At 49.1% G+C, this 16,430-nt stretch overlaps 1 protein-coding gene across 1 annotated transcript in view; it reads left to right on the forward strand.

Annotated features, from left to right (window-relative positions):
• The first annotated feature begins 5,095 nt into the window (after nt 1-5,095).
• The window catches only part of ZC3H4 (zinc finger CCCH-type containing 4), a 55,860-nt gene continuing 44,525 nt past the window's right edge, over nt 5,096-16,430 (forward strand). The window contains exons 1-2 of the mRNA XM_017888906.1: nt 5,096-6,495; nt 6,620-6,785. Coding sequence (XP_017744395.1) covers nt 6,625-6,785 — 161 coding nt within the window. The 5' untranslated portion in view covers nt 5,096-6,495; nt 6,620-6,624. The remainder of the gene's footprint in view (nt 6,496-6,619; nt 6,786-16,430) is intronic.

Raw genomic sequence — 16,430 nt, forward strand, 5'->3', positions numbered from 1 at the left:
AAAAAAAAAAAAAAAAAAAATTAAATAAATAAATAAATAAATAAATAAATAGTTAGCTGGGCACGGTGGCTACACCTGTAATCCCAGCACTTTGGGAGGCCGAGGCGGGTGGATCACGAGGTCAGGAGATGGAGACCATCCTGGCTAACATGGTGAAACCCTGTCTCTACTAAAAATAAAAAAAACTAGCTGGGTGTGTTGGCGGGCACCTGTAGTCCCAGCTACTTGGGATGCTGAGGCAGGAGAATGGCGTCAACTCAGGAGGCGGAGCTTGCAGTGAGCCGAGATCGCGCCACTGCACTCCAGCCTGGGTGACAGAGCAAGACTCAGTCTTGGAAAAAAAAAAAAAAGAAAGAAAATAAATAGTTACAAGAGCATCCAAAAAGCAGGGGAGAGGGAAAGGAACAGGAAATTGACAGAAAGTAGCGAAAGTTCCCAGCACTTTGGGAGGCTAAGGCTGGCGGATCACCTGAGGTCAGGAGTTCGAGACCAGTCTGGCCAACATGGTGAAACCCTGTCTCTACTAAAAGTATAAAAATTAGCCAGACGTGGTGGCAAGTGCCTATAATCCTAGCTACTAAGGAGGCTGAGGCAGGAACATCGCTTGAACCTGGAAGGCAGAAGTTGCAGTAAGCCAAGACCGTGCCATTGCATTCTAGCCTGGGCAACAAGAGCAAGACTCTATGTCAAAAGGGGGGAAAAAAAGGAAGTAGCTAAAGTCAAAACAATGGGCCAGGCACAGTGGCTCACGCTGGTAATCCTAAGACTTTGTGAGGGTCAAGTGGGAGGATCACTTGAGCTCAGGAGTAGTTCAAGACCAGCCTGGGCAACATGGTGAGACCTTGTTTAAAAAACAAAAAAAAAGACAACACACACACACACACAAATTAGCTGGGTCTGGTTGCCCATATATGTCGTCTCAGCTACTCAGGGGACTGAGGTAGGAGGATCACTTGAGCCAGGGAAGTCGAGGCTGTAGTGAGCCACGATTGCACCACTGCACTCCAGCCTGGATGACAGAGCGAGGCTCTGTCTCAAAAATAAATAAATAAAATTTAAAAACAAAAAAGAAGTCATGGGAGGCTGAAGCAGGAGAATCGCTGGAACCAGGGAGGCAGAGGTGGCAGTGAGCCGAGATTGCACCACTGCACTCCAGCCTGGGAGACACAGCAAGACTCTGTCTCAAAATAAATAAATAAATAAATAGGCCGGGCGCGGTGGCTCATACTTGTAATCCTGGCACTTTGGGAGGCCGAGGTGGTTGGATCACCTGAGGTCAGGAGTTCAAAATTAGCCTGGCCAACATGGTGAAACCTCATCTGTGCTAAAAATAATTTTTAAAAAATTAGCTGGGTTTGGTGGCGGGCACCTGTAATCCCAGTTACTGGGGAGGCTGAGGCAGGAGAATCACTTGAACCTGGGCAGGGGAGGCGGAGGTTGCGGTGAGCTGAGATTGAACCATTGCACTCCCAGCCTGGGAAACAACAGCAAAACTCAGTCTCAAAACAAAAAAAAAAAAAAAAAAAAATTAGCCGGGTGTTGTGTGTGCCTGTGGTCCCAGCTACTCGGGAGGCTGAGACATTAGAATCGCTTGAACCTGGGAGGCAGAGGTTACAGTGAGCCAAGATTGCGCCGCTGCACTCCAGCCTGGGAGACAGGCGAGACTCCATCTCAAAAACTAAATAAACAGGCAGGGCACGGTGGCTCACACATGTAATCCCAGCACTTTGGGAGGCTGAGGCAAGCAAATCATGAGGTCATGAGTGTGAGACCAGCCTGGCCAACATGGTGAAACCCTGTCTCTACTCAAAACATAAAAAATTAGTTGGGTGTGGTGGCACACGCCTGTAATCCCAGCTACTCGGGAGGCTGAGGCAGGAGAATCACTTGAACCCGGGAGGCAGAGGTTGCAGTGAGCCGAGATTGTGCCACTGCACTCCAGCCCGGGTGACGGTATGAGACTCTGTCTCAAAAAAAGAAATAAAAATAAAAAAATCAGATGAAGTGTCAGAAGGGCTTGGTAGACAATGTTCCGCAATGTTCCAGTATAAAACTGAAGAAGTACAGGGAATTCCTGCTTGGTGGGATTTTCGTTTTCCCCATTACTTAAAAGCAGATGGCCATTTAGAATTGTAGAATGGCCCCGTTGAAACTTCAGAGATGGGGCCCCTTCAGGACTGTACCTTGAAAAGACAATAGCGGTCCTCTTAGATGTGGTCTATGTTCTCTATCAGCGGTTTTGTCCATAACACAATACATGAGGTCCAAATATCAAGGTGTAAAGGAAGGAATGGCACCATCCATAATCGCACAGTGAGCTACTTTGTCCTTCCTTTCCATTCCTACAAACCTGCAGTATTAGTTCTTGGTGTATTAAAGAAAACTTTTTTGGACAACATAGCTATGAGCATGAGTGAACACTTTATTACAATCTTACATGCAAGGAAAAAAGGTCCCTTGTAGGCCAATTAAGATTCACTCTAATACAGACATTTTATAGGAGAAGAGAATCATTATCTAACCATTAGATCTGAGACTGGATCCAGAAAGATGATAGTCAGGGTAAAGGTAACACAGTTCTTGGCTGGCAGTCAGCTGACTGTCAACTGGGGTACCAGGTGGAATGGTGGTGGGAGCACCAGCTTCTCAAAACAAGTTTCATCCACTGATAAATTATTTTAAGCATTTAAAATTTATTTTAAGCATTTTTCTTTTCTTTTCTTTTTTTTTTTTTTGAGACGGAGTCTTGCTCTGTCGCCCGGGCTGGAGTGCAGTGGCCGGATCTCAGCTCACTGCAAGCTCCGCCTCCCAGGTTCACGCCATTCTCCTGCCTCAGCCTCCCGAGTAGCTGGGACTACAGGCGCCCGCCACCTCGCCCGGCTAGTTTTTTGTGTTTTTTAGTAGAGACGGGGTTTCACAGTGTTAGCCAGGATGGTCTCGATCTCCTGACCTCGTGATCCGCCCGTCTCGGCCTCCCAAAGTGCTGGGATTACAGGCTTGAGCCATCGCGCCTGGCCAATTTTTTGTATTTTAAGTAGAGACGGTGTTTCACCGTGTTAGCCAGGATGGTCTTGATCTCCTGATTTCGTGATCTACCCGCCTCGGTCCCCAAAGTGCTGGGATTACAGGCGTGAGCCACCGCGCCCGGCCTATTATTTTTTTTTGAGATGGAGTTTCGCTCTTTGTTGCCCAAGCTGGAGTGCAATGGCGCGATCTCTGCTCATGGCAACCTCCGCCTCCCAGGTTCAAGCGATTCTCCTGCCTCAGCCTCCCAATTAGCTGGGATTACANCCAATTTTTTGTATTTTAAGTAGAGACGGTGTTTCACCGTGTTAGCCAGGATGGTCTTGATCTCCTGATTTCGTGATCTACCCGCCTCGGTCCCCAAAGTGCTGGGATTACAGGCGTGAGCCACCGCGCCCGGCCTATTATTTTTTTTTGAGATGGAGTTTCGCTCTTTGTTGCCCAAGCTGGAGTGCAATGGCGCGATCTCTGCTCATGGCAACCTCCGCCTCCCAGGTTCAAGCGATTCTCCTGCCTCAGCCTCCCAATTAGCTGGGATTACAGGCATCCACCACCACGCCGGGGTAATTTTGTATTTTTTAGTAGAAACGGGGTTTGGTCAGGCTGGTCTTCAACTCCCAACCCCAGGTGATGTACCCACCTTGGCCTCCCAAAGTGCTGGGATTACAGGCGTGAGTCACCATGCCTGGCTCTATTTATTTTTATTGATATGCAGTGTCGCTCTGTCACCCAGGTTGGAGTGCAGTGGTGCCATCTTGACTCACTGCAACCTTTACCCCCTAGGTTCAAGCAATTCTCCTGCCTCAGTCTCCCGAGTAGCTGGGATTACAGGCGCGCCACACCATGCCTGGCTAATTTTTTGTATGGATTCCGTCACGTTGGCCAGGCTGTCTCAAACTCCTGACTTCAAGTGATCTGCCAGCCTCGGCCTCCCAAAATGTTGGGATTATGGGTGTGTGCCACCACGCCCTGCTGCCAGCTGGAACATTTAAAAAATAGTAGGATCAATATACCAGGAAGTCACATGGTGCCTCTGTCTCCAGATTTATCAGTCTTGACAAAGTTTTTCTCTCTTCCTGGAATCTAAGTGGTCTTTGCTTTGTCAAGGCCTGAAATAAGGTATTCTTTTTTTTTTTTTTTTTTTTTTTTTTTTTGAGACGAGAGTCTCACTCTGTCGTCCAGGCTGGAGTGCAGTAGTATAATCTCGGCTCACTGCAGCCTCACGACCTCCCCGGCTCAGGCGATTCTCGCTTTTCAACATCCCGAGTAGCTGGGACTACAGGTGTGACCCATCATGTACTGCTAATTTTTGTATTTTTAGGAGAGAAGGGATTTTACTATGTTGGTCAGGCTAGTCTCCAACTCCTGAGCTCAAGCGAGCGATCAGCCCGCCTGGGCCTCCCAAAGTGCTAGGAGTAGAGGCGTGAGCAACATCGCCCCGCCTGAAATAAGGTATTTCTTCTGCCTGGAACCAGCTCTTCTTTTTCATATACCAGCCTAAAGAACAATTTCAAGACTCTCCTCTAACACTCCACCCACCCCCTTTATTCTTTAACTCTGTTTCTCTCTTGGGGCATTGTCGGTTAAGTTCCATGAAGACAGAAACTGTTCCCATAGTCCATCACAGGGACTGGCACTGTAGAAAGAGCTAACAAAAGTATTTAAGGAAGATCCCTGGATTCGAGGTAACAGGGAGATATGATCGTGTCACAGCACTGCAGTCTGGGTGACAGAGCAAGACTCTGTTTCTTAAAAAAAAAAAAAAGGCCGGGTGCGGTGGCTTTCGCCTGTAATCCCAGCACTTCGGGAGGCCGAGGCGGGAAGGTCACGAGGTCAAGAAATCGAGAACCATCCTGACTAACAAGGAGAAATCCCGTCTCTACTAAAACACACACACACACACACACACACACACAAAATTAGCCGAGCGTGGTGGCGGGCGCCTGTAGTCCCAACTTCTCGGGAGGCTGAGGCAGGAGAATGGCGTGAACCCAGAGGCGGAGCTTGCAGTGAGCCGACATCGCGCCACTACACTACAGTCTGGGCGACAGAGCGAGATTGCGTCTTAAAAACAACAACAAAAAAGTCTTGCTGTGCTCTTTAGCACTAATCCTATGACGTTGAACCAATTACTTAAAACACCTAACTTCAGTCTGCAAATGGGAATTGCAGCAGCTTATCTTAGGACGGTTATGAGAGTCAAAAGATTTTGTTTGTACACAGCCTATGACACCGGCCAGTGTTTCTATCTCCAGTATTTGTGAGCCTTCCCTGGGTTCTCGTACACCCAGGTCCTTAAACTCCCCTGATGGACTACCAAGCCCCGCCCCTCTCTCCTGCAAGGATGACGTCATCGACTGAGTTGTCGAGTGACGTCACCTCCGGGCTGGCTGGGCTTCATCGCTTCTCCGGAAACCTCCGACTCTCGGCACCTGGCCTCCAGCTTTCGGTTATTTTTTTTTTTTCTCTCTCCGTAGCCTGAATTCCTTCCCTCCCATTCTCCCACCTAAAACTATCGGCTCTTCCCGCCTTCCTTCAAACTAGCAAATTTCGGTTCTTCCCTCTTGCTCTCGGGCGAATTCCTGAAAGTCGTTTATTCTCTTAATTAGTCGCCGCTCCAGCCCCGCCCGTTCAGCTCATTCTCTTAATCGCATTACGCTGGCTGCTTTTCTTTCGGCTGTTTCCACCTCCTGCCACCCACCCAGACACCGCCTTCGGCTCTTTCCGGACCATCTCAGTTTCTCCTTCCCCGGTCCCAATCGGCTTAGGCTATTTCTGGCTCCCCTAGGTTTCTCATGCTCTCTCTAGCCCCACCCCATCACCACCTTCGGCTCTTTTCGGCTCTTCCCCGTCGCCTCCTGTCTCCTGCTCAGCTCTTTTCGGCTATTTCCGCCTCCCCTCGGCCTCACCCTTTGCCTTCGGCTCTTTTCGCCGGCCTTCAGGCAAGCGGTCTGTACCCCTCTCCCGCACGTGACGCGGCCTCCGCCTCCGCCTCTCAGTTCCCCCTCCCACCTCACCCTTCCTCCCGCCTCAGCCTCTAGGCTGGTCCGGGCCGAGCCGCCATTTTGTGTCAATTCCTGATTGCGGCGGGGGCCGGGCAGCCGGGAGACCCGTGGCGGGCAGACAAGGGAGACAGTCGGCCCGTCTCCGCGGCCCGTTCCCTCTCTCCTTTCAATCCTTTTTTTCTTTTTAACCCCTCCACCCTCCTCGCTGGCTCTCCTCTTCTCCCTTTACCCTTCGCTTGCTCCATCGCGCGCGGCCCGCGCTAATTACACCCAACCACCCACCAGTGTCCGAGTCTCCCGGGTCTCCCACCCCCGGGCCCGCGGGGGTGCGTGGGGGGGGGGGCTCTCGCCCCTATGAGGGCCCCGCGCCAGTGAGCGAGTGACCGCAGGGGTGGGCTGCGGAGAAAGGCGGCGAGCGGCCCTCCGAGGCCTAGGCCGCGCGGCCTACGCGGAGGTCAGCGCAGAGGTGATTCCGAAACCGAAAAAATATATACCCCATTCCCATCAGGAGCCCTCCGAGCTTAAGTGTGCCCCTCCCGCCACGCCCAAGCAGTCCTTTTTCGTGCATTAACATCCCCTCCCCCCCAAAGGAACTATGGAGGCCGCGCCCGGGACCCCCCCGCCGCCGCCATCAGAGTCGCCGCCGTCGCCATCGCCGCCGCCGCCATCAACGCCTTCGCCTCCTCCGTGTTCCCCCGACGCCCGCCCGGCCACCCCGCACCTCCTCCACCACCGCCTCCCGCTCCCTGACGACAGGTCAGGCCCCCGGCCGGGCCGGGGCTGCGTCCCCGGGGGGAGGAAGAGGAGGAGGAGGAAGGGGGGCGGCCGCCATGTTGGGCCGCGGAGGAGGAGGAGGAGGAGGAGGAGGAGGAAGGGCGGGGTCGGTGGGTGTCTCTCGATCGCTTGCTCGCTCGCTCTTTCTCGCTTGCTTTCTCTCCCGGCCTCATGCGTTTCCCCCCCCTCGCGGCGTTCGCCCGCTCTCCCTCGCTCTCGCTCTGTCTTTTTTGGGCGCCATGCTGAGGGGAAGGTGAGGAGGCGCCCCTCGGACCCCCCGCGCCCGCCCGCCCGCCCTGGGGAGGGGGCGCCGGGGGGGGGTGCTGCGGAGGCCCACGGGGGTCCTTGGCTGCCCCTACGCCCGGAGCTGGCAGCCACGGGCCCGCCTGCTCGTCGCCTGGCTTCGGGGAAGGGGATGGGGGAGGGGCTCCGGACCCTTTTTGGGGGGATCTCGAGCAACAGCCCCGCTCTTAGGGGTTTGGGGTTGGGGTCTCCCAGCCCCGGCAGTATCCTTTCTCCTGGGGGAGGCACACCCTACCCAACTTGGATGATAGGTACCTTAGCTTAGGAGGCAGAAAGTGGGGGTTCATTCAGGTCCCTTCTCCATCCTTGTAATGGGGGGTCATTTGGGTGGGTGCTTTATAGCACTTTTATTTTTTGGCGGGAGGTGTTTTGTAGCTATCCCCTAGAAGGCCGAATTGGGGAGTGGGGGAGATGCATCTCCAGCCCTTTTGATGAAAACCCCTACCTAGTTATTTAGAGAAGACCCTTACCCGTGTTTTTGCTAAAGGGCAGAGGCTCTCTCGCTTTTCGTTGGTAGGTGACGTGAGGGAGGATTCGCAGCCTTATTTTGTGGGGGTGAGGTTTGGTTTCCCTGCCTTGTAGGGAGAGGAAGTTGGTCCCGCGCTTTCTCCTGGGGTTCCCCCCTCTGTCGGGGTAAAATGGGGCACCGTCTCTTCCGGGAGAGAAAAGGAGTTTTCCTTGTGCTTTGGCAGGGCGTTAAAGGAAGCGCCCCCTTCCCTTTATTAAGTGCGAAACGGGGCGCCCCCCCCCCCCCCACGCCCTTCTCTGGCTGGCGGGTGATAATGGGGTCAGTCCGGCGCGTTTCAGGGCGAGGTTGGGGCCCCGTTTCCTTCCCCTGCTCGAGCAGAAGGAGTTGGGGTGCAGGGTTCGCCCACTGTTTCCTGGTGGGGCAGGCGAAGAGGCGGCTGGAGAGTAGATTTGGACACGGACGGTGGGTTTCAGCCGGCAGGAAAGCGAGTCTTGGAGTGGGGGTGGAGAGGGGAAAAGAACGCGCTGGACAGATGGCTACCCCGCCGCAGCCTTGGCTGGGGAGCCGCTGAGGACCCTCCCTTAGCCGGAGGTCTCAGCCAGGGCTTCCCCTCCCAGGGTCTACGGCCCCTTCTCCCTACTCCCACCTCCCCTTTCCCCTTTCTCCTTCACAGACCATACTTTGCCTTTTAAAAGAAATGCCACCCACATTCAGAGACACAAGTGCAGCAGTTTGGTGAGCTTTTTACAACATTTGTTTTTTTCTGTTTTGTTCTAATTAAATGTATCGTCCTGGGAATCGCAGCCCATCGCAGCCCGACTCCAGTTCAAGGAAATAGATTAGCAAAGGTCTGTTCGCAAAGCCCTCGTTGGGCTTCCGGGCCCCCTCTCCGGGGGCAGGTGCATTACTCAAAGGTGCTTACACGCTTTATTCGACCTCTAAGGAGTTCTCTTATGTCAGAAGTGTATGTCTTACAATGGGTTGGGATGGTAAGTAGCCTCTTTTATTGAGTAATTCAATGATCTCCCTCTTTTTCTCCCTTTCCTGCCTGCCTTCCTCCTCGCCTTTAGAGCAAAGTGATGCTTGAGAGAGTGAGTTGATATGTTCGAATCAGGATTCTAACCCTGTTGAGCCCTTTTAGACTTGCACATCCTTTCAATGTTTAATTTTTTAAATTTTACGTACACAGTTTTCTCCAAAAAAAAAAAAAAAAAGCGTGTTACTGTAACATGACAAAAATCGATGTAAAAGGCCCGTATGTTTTCAGACTCTTGGCATCCCTCTTTCCATTTCAATTCATTGCTTTGTCTCCAGCCTTCATCTCTGAAGAGAGTGGATACTTCAAGTCCATTTGTAGGAGACAAGCTTACTGAATTTGATTTATGATACATGTATTCAAGTTAATGGTTTCCCTCCCTTCCTGCCCCCCAAAAAAGATTGGTTCAAGTAGCTCCAATTTTCTCATTTTACTCCAATGTCTCTTGTGGTGATGGACGTTAAAATTGAGCAAGTCATTTGTAAAGTACTGTCGAAGCACAAAATCTGTAAACTGTGTCAAGCCCCCATCTCTGCCCGTCTCCACTGCTCCTTTGTTCGAAAGCACATGTCTGACTGTGAAAAGTTGATGCAAACGTGTTACACGCCCAGTCATGTTGGAGGGAACACCTCCTCCAGCCCCCAGACCCCCCGGCCTACACGTAACAAGGAAAAAACAGAAACAGAAATGACTTGCAGAACCAAACACCGTACTTCTGATGTGTTTTACAAGCATAAGTTCCGTTAAAAGACAAAACACGTTGAAGTTGCATTTTCCCTCTTTCCCACTTTTGATCCCTGACATACTTTGAGAGAGAACCCTGGCCCTCTCCGAAAGAACCGTTTCCTTTTTTTCCTTCTTAAAAGGAAAAAAGGTCACGCACATGTAGATGAGGAAACTGCAATTCAGTAGGCCACTTGTTTTCTTCCTCTTAATATGTTCACAACTGCCATGGAGTGGTGATCCTAGGTATGTAAAATCAGTTATGAGAGGAAGAAATCTCCAAACTCCACGGTATCCTGCAAAAAATGTCTGAAGCACAAACCGAACAAACACATTATCCAGGGCACTGGGTCAGCCTGAAATGAATTGCATTTATTTGAAGTTTCCCATCCTTTATAAAATTCCTTCTCCAGGAGCTGAGAACAGAAACTGGATGACTGATGACCCAAGTTCCAAAGGCTACTAAGTTGCTTATTTAAATTGACTTTTAAAAGAAACGTTAAGGAAACTGAGATTTTTTAAGTGAAATTTTAGCAATCATTCAGTGAATTTGAAGCTATTTCCCCAAGCATTTAAAAACTCACAGGCATATCAACACAAGGGTTTATTGTTTTCTGTTCTCAAAGGAATCTCATCCCGGGAAGCCCCAGTAATTAAGTCAAAACTATTTGGTTAATCTTTGTTTTGAAATGTCACAGTACTCGCCTTTTTTTCTCCCCAAACTGATGTACCAGTATTACGTTAAAAATCAAAATTAATGGCTGTTGCAAAAAAAAAAGGAAAGAAAAGGGTGTCACCTCAGAATCCTGATTTAAAGCCAATCTTATTATACACTTACAACTTTGTACATTTTTATTTTCTCTGGGTGAGAGATTTAACTTAAAAGCAAATCAAAGTCTCCTAGAAAAAGTCGGTTGTGACCATGGAAATATGGATGTTCTGGTCATAAAGCCCCTTTATTTTTTTAATTCCTCTCAAATTTGCTCTTTAAAAGAAAAAAAATCATGTGATTCCCCAAAAGGAGTAATTCACAGCCTGTCCTCTCCCCCAGGTACAATTTTGTTCTGCTCTGAAGGTTTAAATTTTTGATTTCTTTATAAGCCATGGTTTTCTCTAAGTAGAGTCAGCTATTTTAGCCACTACTGTGGTTTTCCCACAGCCAGGAAGGCTGATCCCAGGGGAAAATTGTTTTGTACCTGTGGACCTGGCTGTTCAACTGCCTGGCAAATTTAAGATGAACGGTTTTGACTCTTGTGTTTCCGTATAGTTGAATGTAGAGCTTTTTCATGTTGGACTTGCTTGGTAATTTATTTAACGGTGCTTCCACCTCTGCTTCTTGCTTTTAGATCTTTTACCTTCTTCCATAATGGGAGAGAAATGGCTGTCTGAGGGTCCACTTCCTTTTGTTACGTTTTTATGGCTTATGGCTATCAGGCCTCTAGAAACATCTCTCCATAGAGGTCAGATCCAGTTACAGTAAATACCTCTGTGGTGAAAATTGCTAATGGAACTATTTCCAAGTCTCCATGGATAGCTATCAAGTCAAACCAGATTCTAGAGAACCTAATTTTGGTCCCCACAAACGGTAATTCTAGTGCCAGAGCAACTGGGTCCGATTCACGCCGGGAGGTTGAGTGACAGAGCAAATAGCAAGCAAAGTAGCTGAATTGAGCAAGGCGCTTAACCTGTACCTTGGCAGCACAGCTGAGAAAAAAGGATGACTCCTGAGATTTCTGGCAATTGGTATTTATTCAGCAGATCAGGGACTGTAGGAGCAGCCTTATTGGTGGAGGGACTCCTTTCTGAATACATGGTTTGAAGCCAGTTTCATAATTAAAACCTAATAGGATGGAAAAGCTGCCAGTTTGTCTGGGTGGCATGTCAAGTTCATGGGGATAAATTAAGGTAAAATGAGATTGTTTAGGGGAGCCAGACTTCATGGGTTTGACTTTCCCAGTTTCTTGGCCTAGTCTTGGCTGCGTGGACGCTTTTGATTTTAGGAGTTAATGCAGATGCGGTTTTGAAGACATTGTGTGTGGTTTCGCTGGTGATGTAATGAGGTGAGATGGGCAGTTTTTAAATAGATTTCTGGCACATCACCCGTTGGGGTGACTCTTAATAGTTGTTGACAAAAATGAAGATATGGTCTCTTGGTTGGTGCTAGATTTAGTTGTGTCCTGTTACTTTTCTGTTGTTTTCTTAACAGAACACACGATTATTTGCTGAGAGCATAGTTTGCTGCTTCTGGCCAAACTGGTCTGCCTAAAGGATCTTTCTCGTGTGTATTTTTTTGCCATTTCGCATCTGTGTGAATAGGTGACTCAGTGCCCTGTTTGTCAGGCAAGTGGTGACATCTTTTTGAATGTCGGAGGTGGCAACAGGATGTGGAGGAAGACTGTGGACTTTGGAGCCAGATAAAACTGTTCAGACCTGGCTCCTCCCCGGCAGTGTGCAGTAGGCATCGAGGATAAAATGCTCACTTCTCAGGGTCCTTGTGGTCAAATGGGTGCATTTGGGGACACCCACACAATGCCAGCATTTAGTGAATCTTTCTGCTTTCCCTACTAGAGAAGAATTTGAAACAGAACTGTTACAGTCAGTGTGTAAACAGAAGTAAGAGCATCTGTTTTTGAAGGAAGCGCATTTATTTTTCACCTCTTAGGGTTCTGGTCAGCTTGTTTAATCGCAGGGAGCCGATTGGGGTTGACACTAAGTGGAAGCCATCTTAAGACATTGCTTGCTTGCTCAGTGTCTTTTTATAGATGCTCAAATGGTCATACTGTCTGGAGCTTATGCTTACTGTACCTCTTGTGTTCATCTTTCTGCAATTAGAATCCGAGTCAGTGCTGCAGTCTTGGTAGGGCTTCTGAGAACTGGGAAGCCAGGGATCTAGAATCTCACACCACTGCAAACTAGTTGGTTTCCCTACGCAAGTCCTTTACTTTCTCCAGAGAGGAATGAGCAAGGTCTCATCCAGCTCCAGGATTCTTCACTCCTTTGGGATCTGGCTGAGTCAGATAAGGTTTTGTTCATTCAGTAACTAAGCTCCTCCCCGGCTTTTCTTGGAGCAGAAAAGTTTTCTGAGTGTGCAAAGAACCTTCTATCCTGAAGACTTTAAATAAAGTCAGGCTAGGGTTGTTACTGCCTTTATCAGGCCTGGTATTCCCTTCCCGTGTGTCTGGCCTACCTTCTGCAGTTTCTGACCACAATAAAGGGTTGCTGCTGCAGCTCACTAATACCCACTTGCAAAGCAGATGCCTTAACAATTAATTTGCAGGTTAGGCTCAGTGACTAGATCACAGGCAGGCCCATCAGGTTCCCGGTCCTGCCTGTCAGTCATCCCAGAAAGGATAGAGTGAAGTCCAGAGCCAAAAGCTTTGTTTTTTCTCTTTTATTGAGACAGGGTTTTGCTGTCGCCCAGGCTGAAATGAAATGCAGTGGCACCTCATAGTATTAATAGCTCACTGCAGCCTGGAACTCTTGGCTTCAATGATCCTTCCACCTCAGCCTCCCAAAGTGCTGGGATTATAGGTATAAGCCACCATGTCTGCCTGGGTGCTGCTGTGTTCTCTCCACACGGGATTGGCCCTCTGCTGACAGTGATGGGTGATGGACAGCTGTGGTTGGGGAAGTCAGGCAAACTGGATGTGATTCTTGAGTTCATCTCCTAAGTCAGTGTCTTTGTCTTTCCAAAGGGGTGACAGTGCCATTTGTGTGCAATTGACCTGAAGGTCAAAGATTACCTGCCAGGGCCCTTCTGAGTGCTTCTCATGCGTTAGCTCATTTAACCTTTACCCTTGCCCTTTGAGGAGAAACTGAAACAGAGAGGCGAAGTCACTTGTCCCAGGTCACAAAGCAAGTGCGTGCTGCAGGCAGAGTTAGAACCCTGGGCGGCTGGTACTCAGACCCCATCTCTATACTATACATACCATTATACTGTGGTGGATCTGGTATGGTATTTTTCAGACTGCAGGGTATAGCCACTAGTGGGATATGAAGTCCAATTATTGATTTTTTTCTCCTGCATTGGAAAAACACGGAAATGGAAGAGGAAAGGAAAAGCATAATGCATTTAAGTGTGGCTTCTGGACACTTTTGTTTGGGTGAAATGCAAAGAAGCAGATGTGGTTCAGTGTCAAAAAGTGTGAAAGCTGTTGCATCCAGGCTAGGGGTCGACAAACTATGATTCTTGGGCCAAAGCCAGCCCACCCAGCCTGTTTTTGTAGGTAAAGTTTTTTTTTTTGTTTGTTTGTTTGTTTGTGTTGTTTTGAGACAGGAGTCTTGCTTTGTCACCCAGGCTGGAGTGCAGTGGCACGATCTCGGCTCACTGCAACCTTTGCCTCCTGATTCAAGGGATTCTCCTGCTTCAGCCTCTTGAGGCTGGGATTACAGGTGCGCCCAACCACGCTTGGCTAATTTTTGTGTTTTTAGTAGAAACGGGGTTTCACCATGTTGGGCAGGCTGGTCTTGAACTCGTGACCTCAAGTGATCCACCCTCCTTGGCCTCCCAAAGTTCTGGGATTACAGGTGTGAGCCACCGCGCCTGGCCAGTAGGTAAAGTTTACTGGTACACAGCCATACTCATTCATTTATATCATCAGTGGCTGCTTCTACGCTACAGCAGCGGAGTTGAGTAGAAAGTTGCTGCCCACCACGCGGTATGGTATGTACTGTCTGGTATGCCAGCACAGCAGCCATTGTCATTATTTTTGTGGTGGGAGGGAATGAGGAGGGAATATAGATCTTCCATTAAAGTTGGCCCTCGAGAGGGTGGGGGTGTTACTCCTTCCTCAGTCTACTGTGGCTCCATCCTCCCTACGTTCCACTCCTTCCAGTGAATGTAGAGGCCCAAGCCTAGGCTTTTAAACTCTCTTAAATGGAAGGGATTTTCATTCATTAGAAGTAACTGGAGACTTCTTGAGTCCCCATGTGGAAGTGGATCACGGCCATCACATCCGTGCTATGGCCTAACCGAGGGAGCTGGGCCCAGACACTAGTGTCACTTGGCCAAAAGTCTGTTGCAGGTGGCTTGGATTGTTGCCCTCCTCATTTTCCTAACAGACACCAGGGCTTAGGTTTCCTTGGGATTCCAGGCAGGCCCTGCCACTCCACAGGGAACGAGAGCAGTCAGAGTAACTGAAGCCTGTGGGCCACACAAGGCAGGCTGCATCCGAGGCAGGGCCTGTCTCCTCTGTTCAGTCTGTGCATCCATCACTTTCAAGCTTATTTGGAAACCCTTGATAAACAGTCATTTGAGTTTGTGTCAAAGTTTTAAGTGATACAGGTTGCTGAAAAAGGTTTCTTGGAAATTTGTTACTGTTTCTATTGATGAAATTGACCAAAAGGGTATGAAAGCTGAGATTGATACATGATGTAGAATATGCACTGAGCATGTACCCAATCTGTACCTGGCCCTGTGCTGGGCCCTTGGAAACGTGGGGTTACTGTGAACCTCATTCTTGTCTGCCCTTAAGGAACCCACAGGTGACTAGAAATTAACAAATAGGTTGTATGTAGATAATTGTAGTTAAGAAATTATTGGCCGGGCGCGGTGGCTCAAGCCTGTAATCCCAGCACTTTGGGAGGCCGAGACGGGCGGAGCACGAGGTCAGGAGATCGAGACCGTCCTGGCTAATACGGTGAAACCCCGTCTCTACTAAAATTACAAAAAACTAGCCAGGCGAGGTGGCGGGCGCCTGTAGTCCCAGCTACTCGGGAGGCTGAGGCAGGAGAATGGCGTAAACCTGGGAGGCGGAGCTTGCAGTGAGCTGAGATCCGGCCACTGCACTCCAGCCTGGGCGACAGAGCGAGACTCCGTCTCAAAAAAGAAAAAAAAAGAAATTATTATTATTTTTTTAGACAGAATCTTATTTTGTCACCCAGGTGGAGTGCAATGGCATGATCTCAGCTCACTGCAACCTCTGCCTCTGGGTTCAAGCGATTCTCCTGCCTTAGCCTCCTGAGTAGTTGGGAATAACAGGTGTGCGCCACCACCCCATCTAATTTTGTATTTTAGTAGAGATAGGATTTTACCATGTTGGCCAGGCTGGTCTTGAACTCCTGACCTCAGGTGATCCGCCCGTCTCGGCCTCCCAAAGTGCTAGGATTATAGGCGTGAGCCACTGCACCAAGCCAAGAAATTCTTTAGGTGATGTATGAACAAATCTCAAGAGTCTTAGGCCCAGATCTCTTATTTATTTGTTTATTTTTATTTTTATGTATTTTTTAAGACGAAATCTTGCTCTGATGCCCAGGCTGGAGTGCAGTGGCACAGTCTTGGCTCACTGCAGCTTCCGTCTCCTGGGTTCAAGTGATTCTCGTACCTCAGCCTCCTGAGTAGCTGGGACCACAGGCGTATGCCATCACACCGGGCTAATTTTTGTATTTTTAGTGGAGATGGTGTTTTTACCATGTTGGCCAGGATGGTCTTGAACTCCTCATCTCAAGTGATCTGCCTGCCTTATCCTCCTGAAATGCTGAGATTATAGGCATGAGCCACTGTGCCTGGCATGAAACCCCATCTCTACAAAAATTATCTGGGCATGGTGGTACATGCTTGTAGTCCCATCTACTTGGGAGGCTGAGGTGGGAGGATTGCTTGAGCTCAGGAGGTCAAGGCTGCATTGAGCCATGAGCACGCCACTGCACTCCAGCCTGAGTGACAGAGCAAGACCCTGTGTAAGAGTAAATAAATAAATAATTATAAACAAGGAGAACTCTTAGTTCATAAGTTAAATTGTTAGACTTTCTCCTCTGGAGTAATAGAAATCAGTCCTCTGATGAAAACCATGATCTTTGCAGCTTTAAACCATCTGAAGCTTCGTTGGCATGAGAAGGTGATTAGAAAACTCTTCATTGCTGAGAAGCAAATTCCAGAGGTTCGTCCGTCAGGAGTAACTTGGTTCTGAGGGATAGATACCTTTGCTCAAGAATGCCAATTTTCAGAGCTTGTGGGAGTGGAAGAATAGATACTAAGGCAAAGAAAATGGCATCTTTGGCCGGGTGCGGTGGCTCAAGCCTGTAATCCCAGCACTTTGGGAGGCCGAGACGGGCGGATCACGAGGTCAGGAGATCGAGACCATCCTGGCTAACACGG

Source organism: Rhinopithecus bieti, unplaced genomic scaffold (genome assembly GCF_001698545.2).
Source record: "Rhinopithecus bieti isolate Rb0 unplaced genomic scaffold, ASM169854v2 scaffold_574, whole genome shotgun sequence".
NCBI lineage: Eukaryota > Metazoa > Chordata > Mammalia > Primates > Cercopithecidae > Rhinopithecus > Rhinopithecus bieti.